The following is an 18725-nucleotide window of genomic DNA, read 5'->3' as shown; positions in this document are numbered from 1 at the left end:
TAAGTGAATACCTCTTTTTATTTGCTCAATTTGCTATGTATCTATGGCTAATTCTTCCCAAATGTTCCACATGATCAATTGCCTTAAAATACACTTTTCCTCATAGGCCAGGCACCAGATCACTTTCTGTTGCATTTCTTCTCTGGAAGACCAATGGGCCCACTACACAGGGGCCCAGGGCTCCCCATGACTATGACTTTTTCCTTCATTTTTCTCTCCATGGGTTTGGTGACTCAGTGTTGCACCTCCTAATCTAGACATCCAAGAACACTTTGTCAGATCTCTGCAAGTGAGAAGAGAGTTCTTAAATTGTCGATTTTCATCTTGAAAACAGTATTTTACCAATCCTAAAGACTCAACACTTGCAGCAGTAATTCACAGCTGAAAGATACTTCCAAAACTAAGATTTTAGTGTCTAACAGAGTTTCGATACCTTGGGTCACCAGGCATATTCTCAGACATTTGCGGTAGTATCTTTTCCTTTAAAAAGAGTCCATTTGTATACTACTAAAGTGTTAGAAATACCATCTTAACAGTGCCCTCTGGACTCCAGCTGCAGTGGGTAGGAGGTGGAGCTTTTGGCGGGGGTGGGAAGATGGGGAATGCATTTGTCACCCAGACACTCAGTTGCCTGGCCTCTGTGCAGTTGGTAACTATCAGAGTAGTGCACATGTGGGCACACACCTCTATTAGCTATTTCTTAATCTGCATACCCTTACTCTCCATCAGTGTTAATAGCTAACTCCATTCTCGTAGGCTGGGAAATCCAACTTTGAAATGTTCGCTTCTTCATCTGGACCTAGTCAGTCATTCTCCAGTAAATAACTGGGCTTTTTTCTTAAACTTCTAATTTAGGATAATTTTAGATTTAAAGAAAAATTGTGAACATATTGCAGAGACTTCAAGCCCATTATTAACATCTTACATAAGTGTGGTACACTTGTCACAACCAATGAACCAATACTGATACATTATTATCAACTAAATAAAGCCCTTACTTTATTCAGATTTCCTTAGTTTTTACCTGATGTCTTTTTTTTTTTTTTTTTTTTTTTTCTGTTCTAGGATCCCATCCAGGACACCACATTGCATTGAGTCGTCATGTGCCCTTAGCTTCCTCTTGGCTCTAACAGTTGGTCAGATTTTCCTTGTTTTTGGTGACTTTGACAGTTTTGAGTACTGGTCAGGTATTTTGTAGGGTGTCCCTCAATTGGAATTTGTCTAATGTTTTTCTTATGATTAGACTGGGGTTATAGGTTTGAGGGAGTAAGACCGCACAGGTGAAGGACCATTTTCATTACATCAAATCAAAGTTACATGTATCAACAGAGCATCACTTTATCTTGATGTTGATGTTTCTCTTGGTCACCTGGCTAAGTTAATGTTTGTCAAGCTTTTCCAGAAAGAGAAAAGTTACTCTTTTTTCCTCCCTTTTCATACTGTAAATTTTGGAAAGAAATCACTCTCTGCAGCCCATAGTTAATGAGTGGGGATTTATGCCCCCTCCCTCTTTAAGGATAGAGTATCTACATATATTATTCGGAGTTCTTCTGCGTGGGAGATTTACTCATCCTCTCCTACTTATTTATTCAATTATTTGTATCAGTATGTACTCAGGGATATGTATATTATACTTTGGGTTATAATCCAATACTGCTGTATTTTGTTGCTCAGATTGTTCTGGCTTTGGCCATTGGGACTCCTATGTCCTTTTCACATACTGCCATTATAGTGTGCTTCATTTTGTTTGGCTTGGCTTGGTTTTGAGAACTTCTTTACTTTTTGGCACTACAAGATGCCCCAGACTCACCTTGACTATTTTAATCACCTGTTTTCACAATCATAAGCCTATTAGAATTAATTACCACTTTATAACCTAAGACCTAGAACAAATAGTTCACTTGGGGAGGGTAGGAATAGATGTTAAGCAAAAATTCCCCAAAACACTTGCTCCCCTTCCTCTAATCATTACTTTCGTGGGAACTATGAACTACGGCCAGAAACCTCAGAATCTCCTTATGTTTCCCTTTCTGCCCAACCACCTTCTTGTCAATTTGACTGTTTTTCAGATGTTTGTCTTGTCTCCATCTCACAGCCAGTGCTCAGCTAAGACCCCTGTGACTTACAAGACTGCAGCAAAAGCCTTCTCTCCACATGATTTCCTTTGTCCACTTGCTCTGCTGACACATCCACCCTCTTCCCTTCTGCTAATTACCATAAAACATCTGCTAGCTCTTTATTTAGGTGGACCCCGCTAGGATTAGCATCTAAAGCTTCCACAGATGTGTCCCCACATGTGGCTTCACCTCTCAGGAAACTCCTCCCACAGGCACTCTGCCATGACTACCCTTGAATACTGGGCCCTGAGCATGAGATTTGCAGTCGGGTGGACCATAACCTCTACCCTCAGCCTGGTGAATCCAGCATAAGGGCCACGTCTTCATCCCTAGGCACTCTCTGTGGGCTCTGCTTGTACCCCTATTATAGCCTGCCTCAATCTCCATCTGGTCCTATGATTGTCTCTCCCACTAGATTGGAATCCCCTTATGGGAAGGGACCTGTCTGTCTTATTAACCTTTCTCCCCTTCGTGGTGTCTGGCTCAGGACCCCCATTCAGAGGCAGTTTGAGGAATGTGCTCAAACCCTTCATTTATAAGCCTGTTGTTTTACTGCCCGACACCAGAGGGCGCTGTGAGCATATTGAGGAAGACGGTTATAATGCTATAGACCTGGAAGGCTGAGAAAGGCTTATAAGCTTGCTTTGTTTTGGGATTGCACGCGATTTACTGCTCTTTGCTTATTCTAAGCACATCCATTCGAGTTTATTCATGAGTTGTGCTCCTGTTATATTTATAGACTAATACAAAAGTCACCAATGACACTTCTATCGTAGGTCAGATCCTCAGATAGGACTGCCTTCATGGTCTCTCCAGACCCAAAGTGATCCTTCTATCCCCAGCTGTCCTCCTCTTACCCCTAAAAATGGGGACTGCAAGTCCCAAGGGCAATGGGTGATATGGTTCTGTTCCTCTTCTGCCCCACCCTACTACCACACACACACACACACACACACACACTCTCTCTCTCTCTCTCTGTGACATCTGGGGTCTCTGGCTGGTGGTTAAAAGGCTCTAAACTCCTGTGGGCAGGGCCAGAGGTTGCTATGAGAAACAGCACCTCCATTGATCCTGACCCCAGGGATACTGTCAGCTACCTGTGTGCTCCCAGGGGCTGGAGGTGAGTTGCAGCATCAAAGGGGCCTCTTGGTTTGAGAAGACTCCCTAACTGACTAAACCAGGGAGCCCCATTCCAGAGGGGTTGGCTATTTGCAAGGGTCTCATGCCTTGTACATCTTTTCCAAAAAACAACATGGCAGTTGGAGGCCATAAACCAAAGAGTTGATGTTTTCCAGGAAATAATCTGGCTTCTCCCTAGTAAACCACCTCTAGCCCTGGAGTCCCTGAGTAGCGTGACAGCATGAGGCCCCAGTAGAAGGAGGGAGGCACAGGAGCTCCTCCCCCTCATCTTTGGTGTAAACTTGTTCCTTAAGCCTGCCCTGCGTGCACCTCTGATAAACAGGAAGGCATTTACGCCATCAGTGTCCGTCCCTCACAGAGCATCTGAGATCTGTCTGGGCCATCAAAGCCATCCCCAGCCCCCAGGAGCACTCTGGAGGGGACTCTGGCCTCACTAGAAACAATTCCCCATTGTATCCCCCTACCTTGGAAATCATAGATTTGTAAACAAGCCCTTACGTTTAGACAGGTCCTGCCCTGGCTTTGTGCTGGTGTGTTGTTTTTTCTTCCCTGAACAATGTCCTTTCCAGTAGGGCCAGCCGTTCACACCATTGTCTGAGACCCTTGGACTACAGGAAACAGCACCAGATTCTTATCAGCTGACGGGGTGCAGAGTGAAGAGATGAGGTCATGCCCATACAGCAAGCTGCTGCTCTGCCACGTCATTCTTCCATACCTTTATCTCTGAGAGTGGAGCCCCCCTTGTCCTCCTAACAGGCAAATCTAAGCTTTGAGTGTCTCTAATACTATCTCCTCCATTTGATGACAGACACCTGGACTCTGCTCCAGGCCTCTGTTAATTTGGAATCCTCTCTAGCCCCCAACTGTCCCGTTGCCCTGGTCTTCCCTCTTTACCCAATGGGATGCTCTTGGCAGTGAAACACACCGCATTGGGATGGACTAAGGTACACTGCAGTCATCTTTCTCCCTGCGGGTGAGAGGTCAAGACTGGTCCCCTGAGTTCTCCTTACAGCAGAGTCCCTGAGTGCAAGTTACTAGCTGACTACTGGAGGCTGAGTGTGGGGATGGGGGTGGGCATCACTTACAAGGCCTCCCCTGGAGACTGTGCAGCATTTCCCGTCCTCAGTGGAGAGCGATTTTTTTAAAAGGCTGCATTTGAGGAACTAGGAGTTTCCTTTAAGAAAATCCATCAGGGAAAGTGAAAGGATTCATTAGGACACAGCCTCCAAGGTTGTGGGGCCCAGCAGTGGTACTCACGGCAAAGACTGGCTGGGGCTGGGTGGTGGGAAGTGGGCACGGGCTCGCAGCTGGTGTTACTTCATCTCCTGTGCTTCAGGAGGGGGTGAGTCCGGAAGAGGAGCCAGGGTGGGGGACCAACAATCCTTAAGCTCCTTATCAGTTATTATATCCAAACCTAGCTCCACCCATTCTCGCAGCACACCAGGGCCAAGTTTGTAATCTCAGAAAACCCAGGGGACTTGACCTTGGCGTGTGTTGAACTTTCTCCCTGTGGGGAGCCTCTGCAGACCAGGACTTGGGTGAGGCTAGGGTGGATCCTTAACTCGGGTGGAAATTGGGCTGTTTCTGAGCAACTGTCTGCTAGTTTTAAGGAGGAGATGTGGCTAGCTGGAGACGCCCCCACTTTGCTTGACTGGCAGAGGCACGTGAGAGAGTTCTCTGGGACCTACTCAGCTCTAACTGCATCTGGGGCCCTTGCCAGCCCACAGAGAGGATAACTGGGCAGGAGGCAGGCCTGGCTCCTGACGGCTGCTGCCTGCCCACTCCTGCAGTTGGGGGATTCTAGAGGCTTCTGGGACCTGACCCGGGCTTAACTGAATGAAAGGGAAGCATAGAAGCCATTTAAGGAAATGAAAGGACTGTTTTTCACCCTTATTCTGCCTCCACCCTGCCCGCCATCCTTCCTCAGAAACTAGTCTTTGGGACTGCAGGACAGGCTCAGTCTTGGGGTGAATCCTAGCCTCTGCAGAGGACCCTTCCAGACACAGGAGGGGCAGGAAGTGGATTGAGGAGGTAAGCTGGATGTGGGAGGACAGGAACCAGAGGCAGGGCAGAGTCCAGGTCCGAGAGACAGCAGGCAGGTGGCTTGGCAGCCCTGGTCCTGGGGTGGCAGGCCCTGCTCTGGTACCAGCCATGGGAAACCAAGAAGTGGCTGTTCCATCCAGAAAGTCAGGGCCTCCAGAGTTTACAGGCTTAGGAGGCAAAGATTAATCTCTCATGTCAAGGGAGGAGATTACTCTAACCAGCATTTTCCCAAAGTATGCTCTTTAAAACACTGGAAACATGAGATGGTAACTGCTCCATGGGAAAAAAAGGGATAGAGGACCACATGTTTTGGAGGATCATGTAGCATGTAGTAGGCATGCACATTAACAGATCATTGTGGGTGCCTCGGGGATGTCACAGGGCAAGCAGGCAGCCAGTGCACAGCTCCGTGGGGGCGAAGGGGGCAGAAATCTCGTGTTTATTTGACCATTGTCAAGGATCTCATGGGACAATTTTTCCGAAGAACACCATTTTGGAAAACATTTGACTAGAAGCCCTTTTCCGGCTCTAAACCTGTTTGGGAAATTATGAAACAGGCCCCAAGACCAGGGGAAGTGTGAGACTTAGAGGAAAAAGCTGGGAGAGGAAGATAGAGTGAAATCCTTAAGGCAGGAAATAGGGCTCGAGATGGGAGGAGGGAGGGGGAATGAGGGGCCAGGGGAAGTCCAGACCCAAGGGGTCTTCGGGGCATGGGTAGTGGCCATGTGGGAGCAGAGATGCTGTGCTCCTCATGGGAGAAGGGGCTGTGAGGCTGCATTCACGCACCCTCCCAGCCCGGCACTCCACACAAAGTGGGGCTCTGATGAGGCTTCTCGGAAGGGGTGGTGATGGCCTGGGGCAGGGCAACAGGATTTCACATTCTGTCAGGCCTGGGTGCTCGTGCAGCGTCCAGGGGGCAAAAGCATGGGTCCCACCCTAGGGCCAGGGTGCAAGATGGGATGGATGACTGACCTGTATTAAGCACCCCCTAGTCTATAGCACGGATTGAGGGGCCCATCCAAGAAAGAAGGTATTCTCCCTGGTGATGTGGGGTGATGTCCCTCCCATCTTTAAAGTACCCCTGGCTTTTTCCATCTCCCTCCAGCCCCGATGGAGTCTGCTCTTTGGGCAGGAGCATGTTGTCACTAGGGGAGTGAGAGGTGGGGGAGAGGCACCTCCTGCAGCCCAGCAGGCCAGACTCTGGGGCTCCCCCTCCTCTGCTGAAGCTGCAGCTCTCACCACACAGCCCAGCCCCCCCGCCCCCACCAGCAAGAGCACAGTGGCCTTTTTTTTTTTGGTGGGGGGACAGTAATTAGGTTTACTCATTTTTTAATTATTATTTTTATATTATATGTTAATTATTTTATATTATATTTTAATTATTATTTTTCTTGATGGGGGCACTGGGGATGGAACCCAGGACCTCGTGCATGCTAAGCACGCACTCTGCCACTGAGCTATCCCCTCCCCGTCAACACGGTGGTCTTAATACACGTTGGTATGTGGCTGATGAAGACAGGCACCAGGCCAAGTGTTGCTATCAAAAAGTCAAGTGTAATTATGAAAAAGGAGCAGGGCAGCCTACGTGCCCAGCTACCCTTTGCCAGCATTTTTTTTCCTGGCTTGAGATCTTCCTGAAGTTCCAAGAAGTCTCAGAAGCCCAAGGGACAGGATTTTCCTAATTTAACAAGCAATCTCCACTTCATAGGCAAAGCCCTCTGACTCCTTCCTTCCCCTGATACCTATCTCCTCTTCTAGGAAATACCACCCAGAGTGGCTTATCCCTCCTAGAATGGTCAGGGAAGGCTCTTCATTTCCAGCTCACAAACATAGCATCAGACAATTTAGTACAGAAATACACAGGTACAATAACGATATAATTATGTGATATAAATATTAACTTCATCCCTTTCCTTGTAGGTTGTGTGGTAAACCACTGTGCTGTCCTCACCAGCACTGAGGGGCAGTGACAAAGGAACAATAGTAATTATGAGAACTGTGCTTTGAAGACAGAGAAACCACAAGGCCCATCTCAACATATGAATACAAAAATAGAATTCACACATAGAGGCATTTCCAGGCGTTAATAACACACAGTACCATGGGGGATAGGGGTGGGCAATCAGTAGAAGCTGTCCATAATTTTCCAAATGCTGGTGTTCCTGGTTCAGGATTTTTAACTCCTTCTCCCTCTGTTTTCCAGAGTAACTTCCCTAGGGGACCCTGCCTGGAGCCGGCCACACATGGACCCAGCCTAGAGGCCCAGTTGCTTCTTCCTGGGACAGAGGGGCAGAGTTGGCTGCAGCTCTGACACCTGTTCCATTCTACCCTCTTCCGTGGCCTCTACCTCCTCCTCCCCTTTCTTCTCCAGGCCCCTCCCCACAGTCCTCTCCTCTGCTTTCACCTGCTGACATCTCAGCCACAACCACCCCAGGCCAGCGGCTTCCCAAAGTGTTATCAAGGTAACCTCAGTGCTTCTGTTTCACTTACTCCAAAGGGAGAAAGAAGGGCCTGTTTCAGATTCCAGTTCTCTGGAGGTGGTGGTGGGGCATGGGGGTCTTGGATAAAATCCAAGGCAGACACAGTCTGGGTTTGAGTTCAACAGGGCAGGAAGCCCTGTATTGCTTTTTGTCTGTGTTTTTTTTTCCTTCCTCTCTTCATCTTGATTTTTTAATGGAGGGAATCTCGAACCTGATGCTCTTGTCTCCCTCCTGTCGGTTTTGTGCGTCACTGACTTGTTCATACGCAGTCTGGGAACAACTTTTCATTTAGTCCTCCTCCTCCCCCTCCATGCTCCCCAGCCCAAGAAACACATTACCGCTGATGGCAAAAACACCTCCCTACGCGCCCAGACAGAATGCATCCTGGCCACCTGAGCCTCGCCCCCAAGAGCCAGCAGGATTTAGCAGCTTCTCCCCTACATTTCTTTCCCTTAAAAGAGAAAAATTTTCATAAATGAACCATCCATGACAAACCCTTATTTAGCAGAAACCAAAGATCCCAGGGTGGGAAATACTTGGCTCCTGGGCTAACCGATGCCTTCTTGGGTCCCTGAGAATGCCTGCCCTTGGGTTCCAAAGCCCATCCGAGGGTCTCCCACCCTTTCCCCTTTCATCTCAAAAGCCTCAGTCCTCTGTGGCCCACCAGGCAAAGCCCTGCCCCTGGTCCTGCCCACCAGCTGTAGCTTGCTCACAAAGCTGTCACATTCCCACCCTTCCAGGCTGTGGGCAAGGTTGCATTGCCCTGGGAAAGACAGCTCACTCCTCCAACTACCCCACACTTTCCCAGCTCCCCTTTCCCTATCTCTAGTCCACAGAGATGGGGGATAACATTCTCCTAGAATCCCCCCACTCCCTGCTCATCAGCGTGGAGACCCTGATGGTAGGGAGGGCCAATCCCATCAGGAGTGTGGGCATCCCAGGAAACTTGGCCTGGCAGCTCTGGGACTTAGGGAAGGGAAGTCAGGCTGTGAAATGTTCTCTTGCTTTCATTTGTGAAGTGGGGCCTGAGGTCCAGACCATCCCCAGGACCCAGGGAGCTCTCGCAGTCCATGCTTCTATGATTCTGAGATGGAGAAGAGGTGGTGGGCAGTGGGGAACCACCAAGATTGCAGGGCATGGAGTGTGAGGGGGTCTTGCTGTAACGTCTTCTCAGTGCCTCCACTTTCCCACCCACCTCGCAGGAAAGGTCTTCTTCCCCCGTGCTAGCTTAGGAGGCAACTTCTACCCTCCTTGGCTGCCTGAGGGCCCCCTGCCCAGGCACCTCCTCAGACGCACCCACACACCCACACACCCACTGGAAGGGTCACTCAGAATGGCCATTGTTCTGCAGGCTGGGTGAGAACCACCCAGCCCTCTCGCCTCTGGCCCCCGGGCACAAGCGGAAATGTGCTCGGGGGCCTTGTCTGAGAACAAATAGCAGTCCCACTGGGGTTGCCAGCAGCCAGAGGGTGCTGGTTCCAGCCTGGGACTGAGCACAGAGAGGGGCAGGGAATAGGCCTCAGACACAGGGCCCTCCATCAGGCCCCAGCGTTTCCTGTGGGTGACCTGGTAGGAGTCTGGGGGCAGAAATTCCCATCTCTAAGAGACAATCAGGCACGTTGGCCTCCTCTGCCCTAACCGGGTGGGTGAGTGGGAGATGCTGGGGGCTCATGCTGGCCACTCGGCCTATCCCAACTACCCTCTCCTCATCCCTCTCCTATGTGGCCTCCACTTCCCGGGGTGTCCGATTGCGCTCAGCTTGCACCCGGCTCTTCACCTTCTTGCCTAGCTCCAGCCCCACCCAGTTCTTGCCCTTGGCCTGTTTGCCACGGCTCCGGCTGCGGGAGGGGCACCACACGCGCTCACAGTACTCATCCACCCGGGGCAGGTTGGCGAAGCCAATGAGCTGCAGAATGTCCTTATACCAGGCCTTGGAGGGGGCGGAGGCTGGGCCTCCCCGGGTTGCAGGCTCCTCTGGCCTGGGCTGCCGAGGGAACAGGCCGTCAAGCTGCGCAGCCACGATCACCTCTAGAGCCAGGCGGACCACCACCTGGGAGAAGCCGTGCTCCAGGGTCATGCAGGTGTAGGTGCCCGCATCCAGGCGGTTGAGCCTGCGGAACAGCAGACCCTGTTCCGTTTGCAGGATGCGCTCATCTGTCTTTACCTGCTGGGGGTGTGGGAGGGCATGAGTCGGGCAGAGGGTGGTGCAGGGCCTGCACCATCAACTTCTCTGCCCCCTACTTTTCCATATTTGCCATCTCAGAGCCTACTCTCCCCTCCCAGCAGCTTGGCAGGCTCAGGCTCCTCGACTGTGAGCTAATTGCAGGCAGGGCCTCACCTTCCCATAACCCAGGACAGGGCCTGCAAAGGGGGATTCTCAAAGATTTGACTGACTGGTCTCTCCCCTAGTCAGAGCTCTGGGGCCCCTATCTTGGCCTTGGTGGTGGAGGTGGGGGGCTGGCACACATTCCCAGGGAACAGAGGGTGTTAAAGAGGATCTATGGGCTTTCACTCAGAGGGACTATACCTCCTAGCTCCAGGACTAGGACTCCCCTCCACTCTATACACACACACACACACACAGTCCTCCAGATCTTGGTCTGCATTGGTCACTCCCTGCATAGTGCGGGGCCCACAGCCCCATCCCAGTGTAGGAGGTGGGAGCGCGGTTCTGATCTGGCCCCATCTCTGGCCTGGAGCCTCTCTGGGCTTTAGTTTGCACATCTGTACACCAAGGCTGCCCTGCTTGGGTGGTGAGTGTTGTGTAACTCCATCTCATCACTCCCCCGCCCCTGGCCCTCCGGGGGAGACTTCTCAGTGCCCAGCCCAACAGCTGGCCCAAGGCTGGCCTCCCCCAGTTCTCAAGCTGGAAGAAGAGCCCCTCCTGTAATCAACCCACTGCCTCCCCTTCCCTGCCCGTGGGAGCAGCTGGAGAACAGTTCTTCACCCTGCCCCACCGACATCCATCCTCAGGCCCCAGACTGAAGCCATCTCTGGGGTTGACAGAGCTTTCTGGATTGGGGAGGAGAGGGCTTGGGCAGACAGCTGGACTCTAGTGAAGAAGTGTGGGGCCAGGCAGTGTGTGTGGTGGGGGGATGTGTGTATGTGCAAGGGCCAATGGTCAGGGGCACAGGCTAGGGCAGAGGAGGACCAAGAACCCCTGAGGAAGAGACCCCTTCAAAGATGAGCCATATGTGTAAGCATGCAGGGCTTCCTGACCAGCCCAGACCTCCTTCCCTCTCTTCTGTCTCTGCTACTCCCCATCTCAGACAGAGCTTGGCTCAGTCCCTAGGAGTTTGTGGGCTTCCGTCACTGGATAAGTTCTACCACATGTGGCCTGGGTGTTCTCAGATGGCAGGAACAGGGACACTTCGTTCTAGGCGCACCACGGGCCTAATACACACTTAAGTTGATCTTAGCAGGTGCCCCCCAGAGGCCCTTCCTAAGGCTTTGGGTTCAAGGAGGGGTATGACCTCAGGACACATGCAGGCTGGAGGTTCACCTGGTCAGGCCCGTCGTCCCCCGGCCTCTGCAAGAACCAGCGCACAGCGGCCTGGGGGGACTTGGGCAGGCACTCCAGGAAGGTGCTGTTGTGCTCCGTGCCGTAGACCGCGGTGGTTGCCACGAGTCCTGCAGCCTCCTCTGGAGGGATTTGAAGATAGGCTCAGCTCAGGAACTAGGGGACCCCAGGGACCATCAAGAGACTCCCCCAGCCCAGGAGCCCCCACAAATGTGCCAGGGACCTAGGTGCCTATCAACCCCCAAGCCGCTCACTCTACCCTAAGACCCTATACTCATATACTGACAAGAGCTGCACGCACAGGGAAACCAAGGACGGTCTGTTACTACAGGACTAGCCTGAGGCCACACCTCACAGGGGTGGAACCCAGGCCATTAGGGTGAGGGGGCCCTGTGGGAGCCCAACTGGCGCCACCATGCCTGCTGCCACTCACCTTCCTGGCTTTGGCCCAGGCACTGCAGGGCAGGGTTGCCATGCCGGATATCCTGTCGGCGGATCCGGCGCTTGCTGGTGCCTGGCCGGTAGCGGGTGCAGGAGGCACCATCCCAGGCGCAGTACGGGTCCCGGGCCAGGCAGCACTCTGCACAGGCACTGCCGTAAGTCTGACACTGGTGTAGCTGGAGCCGGGCCACGCCCAGCCTCGAGCCCACGTACAGCATTTGCTGGAAGGGACACAGGCAGAGCTCATAGTGAGCCTGCACTCCTTCTCGAAGCGGCTAGGCTCTCAGCCCCTTTGGCTTTCCTGAGACCCCTGCCATTTGCAAGAGTCTTCCAGAGCCTCTTGGGTGCATTCCCAAAACCAAAAAGCATTTATCAGTCACCTGATCTACATTAGATCCTGTGCTAGGGTGTGGAGGGGGTAAGGAACCCCTGAGGTTCTCTAGGGGGCTTCTCCAGGCCCTCCCTGCAGTTGACCTTTGCTTTCTACCCCCATAGCCTTTATCCTGTCTTGCCATTAACCTTAGAGGTATAGTCTGCTTTAAGTGATCCCAGTACAAAAGTCAAGATTTACCCAAAGATAAACTGGGGCAGATGAACTTGGGGAGATTTTGCCTCTTGCAAAAGGACACACAGCAGGCCTCTAAAAAGTGGCTCCTAAGAGTGATTTAAAATCTGGATTTTGTTTTCAAGCACTTTTGGTCTACCCCTGAGGAACTGCACTTTGTGGATCTCCCCTGATCTGAAGAGAGACTCACTTACTCGGGGTCTCCCACTGCCCACTGGTTTCATGCATGGCATCTCAGCTCTCAACCCTCATTGCAGGGCCTAATCAGGCAGCCCCAGGGCCTGCTGTGGCTCGGCTTCCCAGTGATGGAAGCACTCAGGGAAGCTTCAGGAGACTGGTGGAGAGGAAAGAAGTTGGGGAGGATTGGCAGCTGTTCTTACCCTTTTCACGGAGATCTCCATCTCAGTGATGGGTGTTGGCACCTGGGGAAGAAGCAAGAGCTCCCCTGCATCCCGGCTTTCAGCCTCCTCCAGCCTCTGGATGGAAGCCACCTTTCTACCAGGTCAGTTCCCTCCCTGGCAACTAAGGCCAGACAGTCTTGCGCACTCATCGGGTTGCTAGAACAATCCCCTCACCCTGGCAGGCCTCCAAGGCTTGGCTAAAAGTAAGCTCTGGGGTCTCCTGCCACAACCTTGCTCCCTAGCAATAAGGCAGCCCTCCCAAATCACCCATCCCTTGTGGGGAGGCATGGCAGTTCCCCAGACACAGATCCCCTGCCTGACTCTATAGAGGGGCCAGCAGAACCCACAGGGAAGTTGGGGTTTCAGCCACCCCTCACTGCAACTTGAGCCTGGCAGGGCTTTGTCAGGGGACCATCACCTTGGCCATTCCTCTCTGGGCCCCCCAACTCTCAGCTTAGAGTGCGTCTCCAGGCCCCACAGTCATTTAGAAGCATCAGTAAGGCCTCTGCAGCAGTGTCACCCCTTTCACTCCCCACCAGCTGCGGGTTCAGTAAAGTCCAGCCCATCTCCCTCCTGTGCTTTATTCCTGCTTCCTTGTAGTCAGGCCTAGACCCAGGGACGGGGCTTGAGGGGACCCTTCCCATCAGTCCCCCTGCTCACCTTAAACACTTGGAGCTCCTCCAGAACCACCTCTTCAGGCTCAGCCGAGCCTCCCACCTGGAGGGCAATGACTTTGAGCACAGAACCTGAGTCTGAGGCAGGGAAGGGAGAGGTCAGTGAGAGAGGAAGGCAGAGCCTGGGTCCCAGCACACTCCCCTAGTGAGGCCACCCCACTAAGCCCACCCACCAGTCCCCAGGAAGATGACATCGTAGGTCCCGTCCTCTGCCTCCACACGGTCCACCACGATCTGACGCAGCTGCTGGGCCAGGTGGGTTTTGACGAGGACAGGGCGGCCCCGCCGAGGACGCACAGGCCGAAACATGAGTGGGTGGGCTCGGGCAAACTGCAGCACCTCATCGGGGTAGTCCTTGGTGCTGCCAAAGGGTCGTCCTGGCTGTGCGGTCATCTTGCTGGGGCACTGCGGGCAGCAGCAAAGGGAGCACGTGAAGCTTCCTGGGATGTCACATCCCACCCCAGTGTGTTTCCGAGGCCCACTGGTTAGGCACGCCAACCTCAGAGGGACCGCTCTTGCTGTAGGAATGACTCTTAGTGTCATCAGGGCTCTGCTCCCCTCCTAAACCCGCCCAGCCTCTGTGGAGCCCCAGCTCAGCTGCTTCCCTGGGGCTGCATACGGACTCAAGCCTGTCCCCGGGCGGAGACCCTCCTGGCATCTACTCAGCCCTCTTCCCTGGCCTGGCAGCAGGCAGATACTCACCACGCCAGGGCGGGGGAAGGGCACCTTGCCCCCATAGGGCCCCCACTGGTGCTGGGGACCATCTTGGTGGGCAAAGGGGCCCTTGAAGACCTCCCAGATATCCGCCATGTGGTACACGCAGACAGCGTAACCCTGGAACACAGCACTGCGGAGGGGGGACAGGGACAGTCAGGCCAGGGTGGCTGTCATAGGTTTCATAAGTAAGACAGAGGATGATGGTGACTGCGGTCAGCAGAGACCAGAAAACGAGGACACCCAGGCAGAGAATACAGCCATGGAATCACTGGGTCAGGGACAAAGACAGGGACCCATGGTGAGGCAGGGACAAGAAAGCAGAAGCTCAGGGGAGGAGGCTGAGGGTGCAGAGATGGGGCCGGGGCAGGGGTGAAGGAGGCTGTGTGCCCACCTGACCGTGCTGAACAGAGCGTACACCTCTGGGCTCTTCCCTGCATTGGGCCACAGCAGGAACACGTCCTCTGGGAGACAGAAGGCCACCACCAATGCCCCCTACTCACTGGCTCTGAGCACCCCCCAGCTCACACCCCACCTGCCCTGGCCACGGCCTTACCCAGCTGGTCAAAGTGGGTCTCGGTGCCGCCAGGGCCAGGCACGGAGCAGAGCAGCCTGGCCTTGAGGAAGGTGCTCCATTTGTTCACCAGCACCCGCTGGCCACCTGCATCATTCTAGTGGGTAGGGGCCAGTCAGTCTTGTGCCTTGGGGGCAGGCCCCTCCACCTGCTCCTCCTCCCTACTTCTGCAGGTGGGGACAGGTCCGGGAAGGAGAATTTGAATCTCACTGCCCCTTCCATAGCTCTCACCACACAGACGCGGCCCACGCGGCTGACGATGACATGGCCCAGGCCCCCATCAGGCGAGGGGACTGTCTCCGAGAAGAAGAAGTACACCTTGTCATCATCCTGGTCCAGATTGTCCGGGATCCGGGCAGCCATCACAAATTGGGGTTCTGGGAGGTGAAAGGGAGAGGCTGGTGGGGGCCCTCACAGTGGAGGATGGGGGGAGGCTGAACTAATGAGGAGGGAAAGAAGCGCAGGACCCCACTGGAGGCTAGAGTCCCAGGGAGTAGAGTAGGGATGGGCCGCCCTCTGGTCCCCACTCCAGAGTCAGCTCTCCCGCCTCCCTGCCAGTGTCAGAGGCAGACACCAATCAGCCTGGCCCTCAGCAGACCCCTGGGCTCACCATGCAGAAGGTTCTGGTCAGAGTCAGAACGCAAGGCTGGCCGGAGTCCCCCACTCCGGAAGATCATGGCCTCACGCCCCAGGAAGTCAGCATTGAGGCCTGTGTACAGCTCCCCTCCTGGGGTAGGGGTAGGAGGCAGGGTCAGGAGAGGAGGGCCAGGCCTGTAGCCAGGCCCCATTCCTTCCCAGCCAGCTCCCACCCTCACCATGCCTGCCCCGGTCTGGGCATCACCTACCTACAAAGGTGCTGGCAAAAGGACTGCTGGGCTCATGTGGGCACCTCCCCCGCCCACTTTCCACACTGCGAGGCTCCAGGTGGAGTACATGCTGGGGGAGAAGGAGGGAGACAGATATGTCACATAGGAAAGCAGGGCAGTCCCCCACCCGGGCAGTGGCCATCGCGTGCGGCTGGAGAGTGGGGGTGGGCAGAAGGCACCCTTATTCGGGCCTCACCAGTGGGGTCAGCTCCCTGCCACAAAGACGCCTTTCAGGCTCTGACACTTCTGCCCTGGCCCAGGCTCAATGGGGAGCGTTCAGGCGGCAAGGAGGAAATGTCACTGCTTCCCAGTCCTTTTTGGGGCTGCCCGGCTCACCTCCCCACGATGCCCAACTGCAATGAGGGCGCAGGTGGGCTGGAAGGCCCCGGTGCCACATGCCAGCAGGTGGGTCCGGTTGTGGGGATGCAGCACCCGCACAAAGTTGGCGCAGTCCACCTGGGGAGGAGGGAGTGGAGGGCATGAGGGGTGCTGCCTGTCTGGTCAGCTCCGGTGATCTAGAGTGGGGGGAGATTCTTCCAGACCATCAAGAACCCTCAGGATCTGCTCCAAGTGTCCCCAGCACCGGCACTAGGGTAGCAGTGGCCCCAGGCTCTCCTGAGGGTCAAGGCCTGGGAGTTGGTCAAGGAAGCGGGGACGGATGTCACTCCCAACAGCACTCACCAAAGGATCTCTTCCCTTGCGAACACATGCCTCCCTCTGTCCTGGCTGCGGCGGCCACAGGACCTAAAATACAGCCTGGCTTACCCCTGACCTCACAGCCTCGGTTTCCCCAGCAGGCCTCCCATCTAGAGTTGCTCGGCTCTGAGACAGACCCTCTTCCCGGTCAGCCCAGCTCACCTCCCGGGGATCCATCCATGCCTGGTCCAGTCGCAGGGAGTAGATGGCATCACGGCCACCCAGAAACAGGCGGTCCCGGTACTCGTCCAGGTACAGGGCCTGAAGGTCCAGGGAGCCCCGGGGACCCAGGAAGATGGCAGAACGGTTGGCAGAAAGGAGGTCTAGGAGGGAGCGAGGGAGGGGGTCAGAGCCTGCTGCGCAGCCCACTTCTCCAGCCAACATGTGGAGGTGGAGGGTCCCAGCTGTGCGTTCACCCCCCACACACTTACATCTGGAAAATGTTTCCATCCACAGGGCTGCTGGAGGGCTTCTGGGAAATGGCTCCTGGGGGTGGGTGGGACGGGGACTCTGAACCCCCAACCCAGCTCAGCCCACCCAGGAGCCTGTCCCTTACCCCTCCCACTCATTGGCCCCCTGGTTTTTCAGTTAACATCTTCCCACTGGCCCATCTGAGCCCTATCCAGTCCCCAGGAAAGATAGCTCTGCTGACAGGATTTATGGCAGCAAGCTGGGCAAAGGGCTGGGAGAGCCTGGAGAAAGGGTGGGTGATCTGAACAGCGTGCAAGGCTGACTCAGTGGGACAGGTGAACGAGTAGGGAAGAGTGCTCCCAGCAGAGGGAACACCTGGCAAAGGCCTGGGTGTGGGAGAGGCTGGGTATGGTCAGGTGGATCTGTAGGCTCCGGTCCAGGGATGTAGCTAAAGAGGGTTTTCTCCTCCATAGACACTGCCCACCCAGGCCCCAGGGGTTGGCTGTCTGGGGACAATGATCCCTGAAGGTGGGGATTCTCAAATAGGTCCTTGGGGTCCAGCTTGGTAGGTGGAGGTGATGGGTGGGCAAGTGAAAGCAGCAGGCTGTGGTGGGAAGGGGCGAGGGCCATCCTTGGGAATACCGGGTATCCAAGTCTGCCCAAAAGGTCATCCTCAGCCCAGCACCTACTCTATCCCCAAACTCATCAACAGTCTCTTCAGGAAGCCCTCCATGGCTGACAGTACTTTGGGAGGGATTTGCCCTATTTGGGCCTTTTCTTATAACCTGACTGCCCTCTAAAACCCACAGCTCCCAGCGCAGGACCACATTTCTCCCACCACACTGACTCTTCAGACTCTCCAGAGTGGAGCCACATTCCCTCCTCCAGACTCTCCAGAGCAGTCCTGGGTCTCCCCTCTTGGACTGGGGTTCCTGAGGGAAGATGATCACCCCTCTGGCTTCCCCAAGAAGAATCTGTGGAGAGCCTGTGTCTTAGGGACATTTCCCATGGACCATCTCCACAGATTCAGAGGAGACTGTGTCCCAGCTGAAGCATAACATAAGCTAGATCTGCAGGGGAACCTCCTGGACCAGGATGAGCAAAGAGGGGAGACCGGAATCCTCCGTGGGCTACAAAGGGCCTCTTGGATGGAGGGGAAAAGGCAAGGTCAGCACTGCCAAGGTCAGGGAACAGGGCCATGAAGATAGGGTGAAGGACGCCACTGAAGGGCAGGACGAGAGGGACAGGATGTTGCCCTCTCCCATACTGTCTGCCCTGGGCAAGGAGCCGGGCTGAGTGCAGACAAATCGTCCAGACCTGCCCTCTCTGCCCCCTCCCCATCTCTCTCTGCCCAACTCTGCTGAGGTCTCTCTTCTTTTCTCAACAGCCCCCTCAGGTTTCCCTGCTTTGTCTGTCTCTCCCACCTCCACCTTGGCCCTGTCTTTCAGAACCTGTCCTCCTCCCCCGCCTTCCTCCTGGGTTCCTGCCCCTGGCGGCCAGCTGGGAGCACCATGCCGGGGAGTGAAGGTAAAGTGCTTCCCCCATGGCTGTTTAAGGAGTGACCGCATCTTTCTGGCTGGCAGAATAGACCACCCAGAGCTGGCTGGGGCCCCACAGCTGGGGTATCGCAGGGTCCGGGGCTCCCACAGACACACACACACACACACACACACACACACACACACACACACACACACACGGGGCGCGCACCGCCTGTACCTCGGTAGGAGAGCCGCAGGCGGGGCACGCTGGGGCCGGGGCTGGGGCAGCCCCCGCGGAGCAGGAGGCCCCCCAGGAGGCAGCAGATGGCCCAGGCTGAGGGGGCCATGCTGCTTGCAGAGCTGCCCTAGGTCCTGGTCCTGCTGCTGATTGTAGTTTGCTCGGTTGCCGCCAGGCCTGCCACTTATAAAGCAGCAGCTCCACCCCGTCCCAGGCCAGGAAGGCGGGGAGGAAGAGGGAGGGGACCAGTGCCCAGTCATCCACCTGCAGCCTCTCCCTCCACTTCGGCTGGCCCAGTTGATGCCTCTGTGTCAGATTGGCTGGTTCCTAATTGGGGAGACTCTTTTCCCAGCTGGGATGTGGA

At 54.7% G+C, this 18725-nt stretch overlaps 1 protein-coding gene across 2 annotated transcripts; it reads right to left on the bottom strand.

Annotated features, from left to right (window-relative positions):
- Positions 1 to 6834: 6834 nt before the first annotated feature.
- On the bottom strand, positions 6835 to 18506 carry SEMA3G (semaphorin 3G). Of its 2 annotated transcripts, none has more exons than XM_031470483.2 (16): positions 18362 to 18506; positions 16394 to 16554; positions 16217 to 16279; positions 15872 to 15991; positions 15515 to 15605; positions 15280 to 15396; positions 14901 to 15046; positions 14652 to 14766; positions 14490 to 14559; positions 14084 to 14228; positions 13555 to 13786; positions 13368 to 13459; positions 12687 to 12728; positions 11734 to 11962; positions 11283 to 11422; positions 6835 to 9947 (listed from the first exon to the last, which is right to left on the bottom strand). In XM_031470483.2, exons 1-16 carry the CDS (start codon positions 18468 to 18470, stop codon positions 9498 to 9500), a joined length of 2322 nt encoding a protein of 773 aa, XP_031326343.1. In that variant the 5' UTR covers positions 18471 to 18506; the 3' UTR covers positions 6835 to 9497. The 2 variants fall into 2 exon arrangements, with proteins under 2 accessions (XP_031326343.1, XP_031326345.1); XM_031470485.2 differs by having other exon boundaries at positions 6835 to 9944.
- Between the last annotated feature and the right edge of the window lie 219 nt (positions 18507 to 18725).

This window comes from Camelus dromedarius, chromosome 17, assembly GCF_036321535.1.
Source record: "Camelus dromedarius isolate mCamDro1 chromosome 17, mCamDro1.pat, whole genome shotgun sequence".
NCBI classification, from domain to species: Eukaryota; Metazoa; Chordata; class Mammalia; order Artiodactyla; family Camelidae; genus Camelus; species Camelus dromedarius.
Note: the sequence above shows the minus strand (reverse complement) of the source record. Positions and strands in the feature narration are given on the sequence as shown.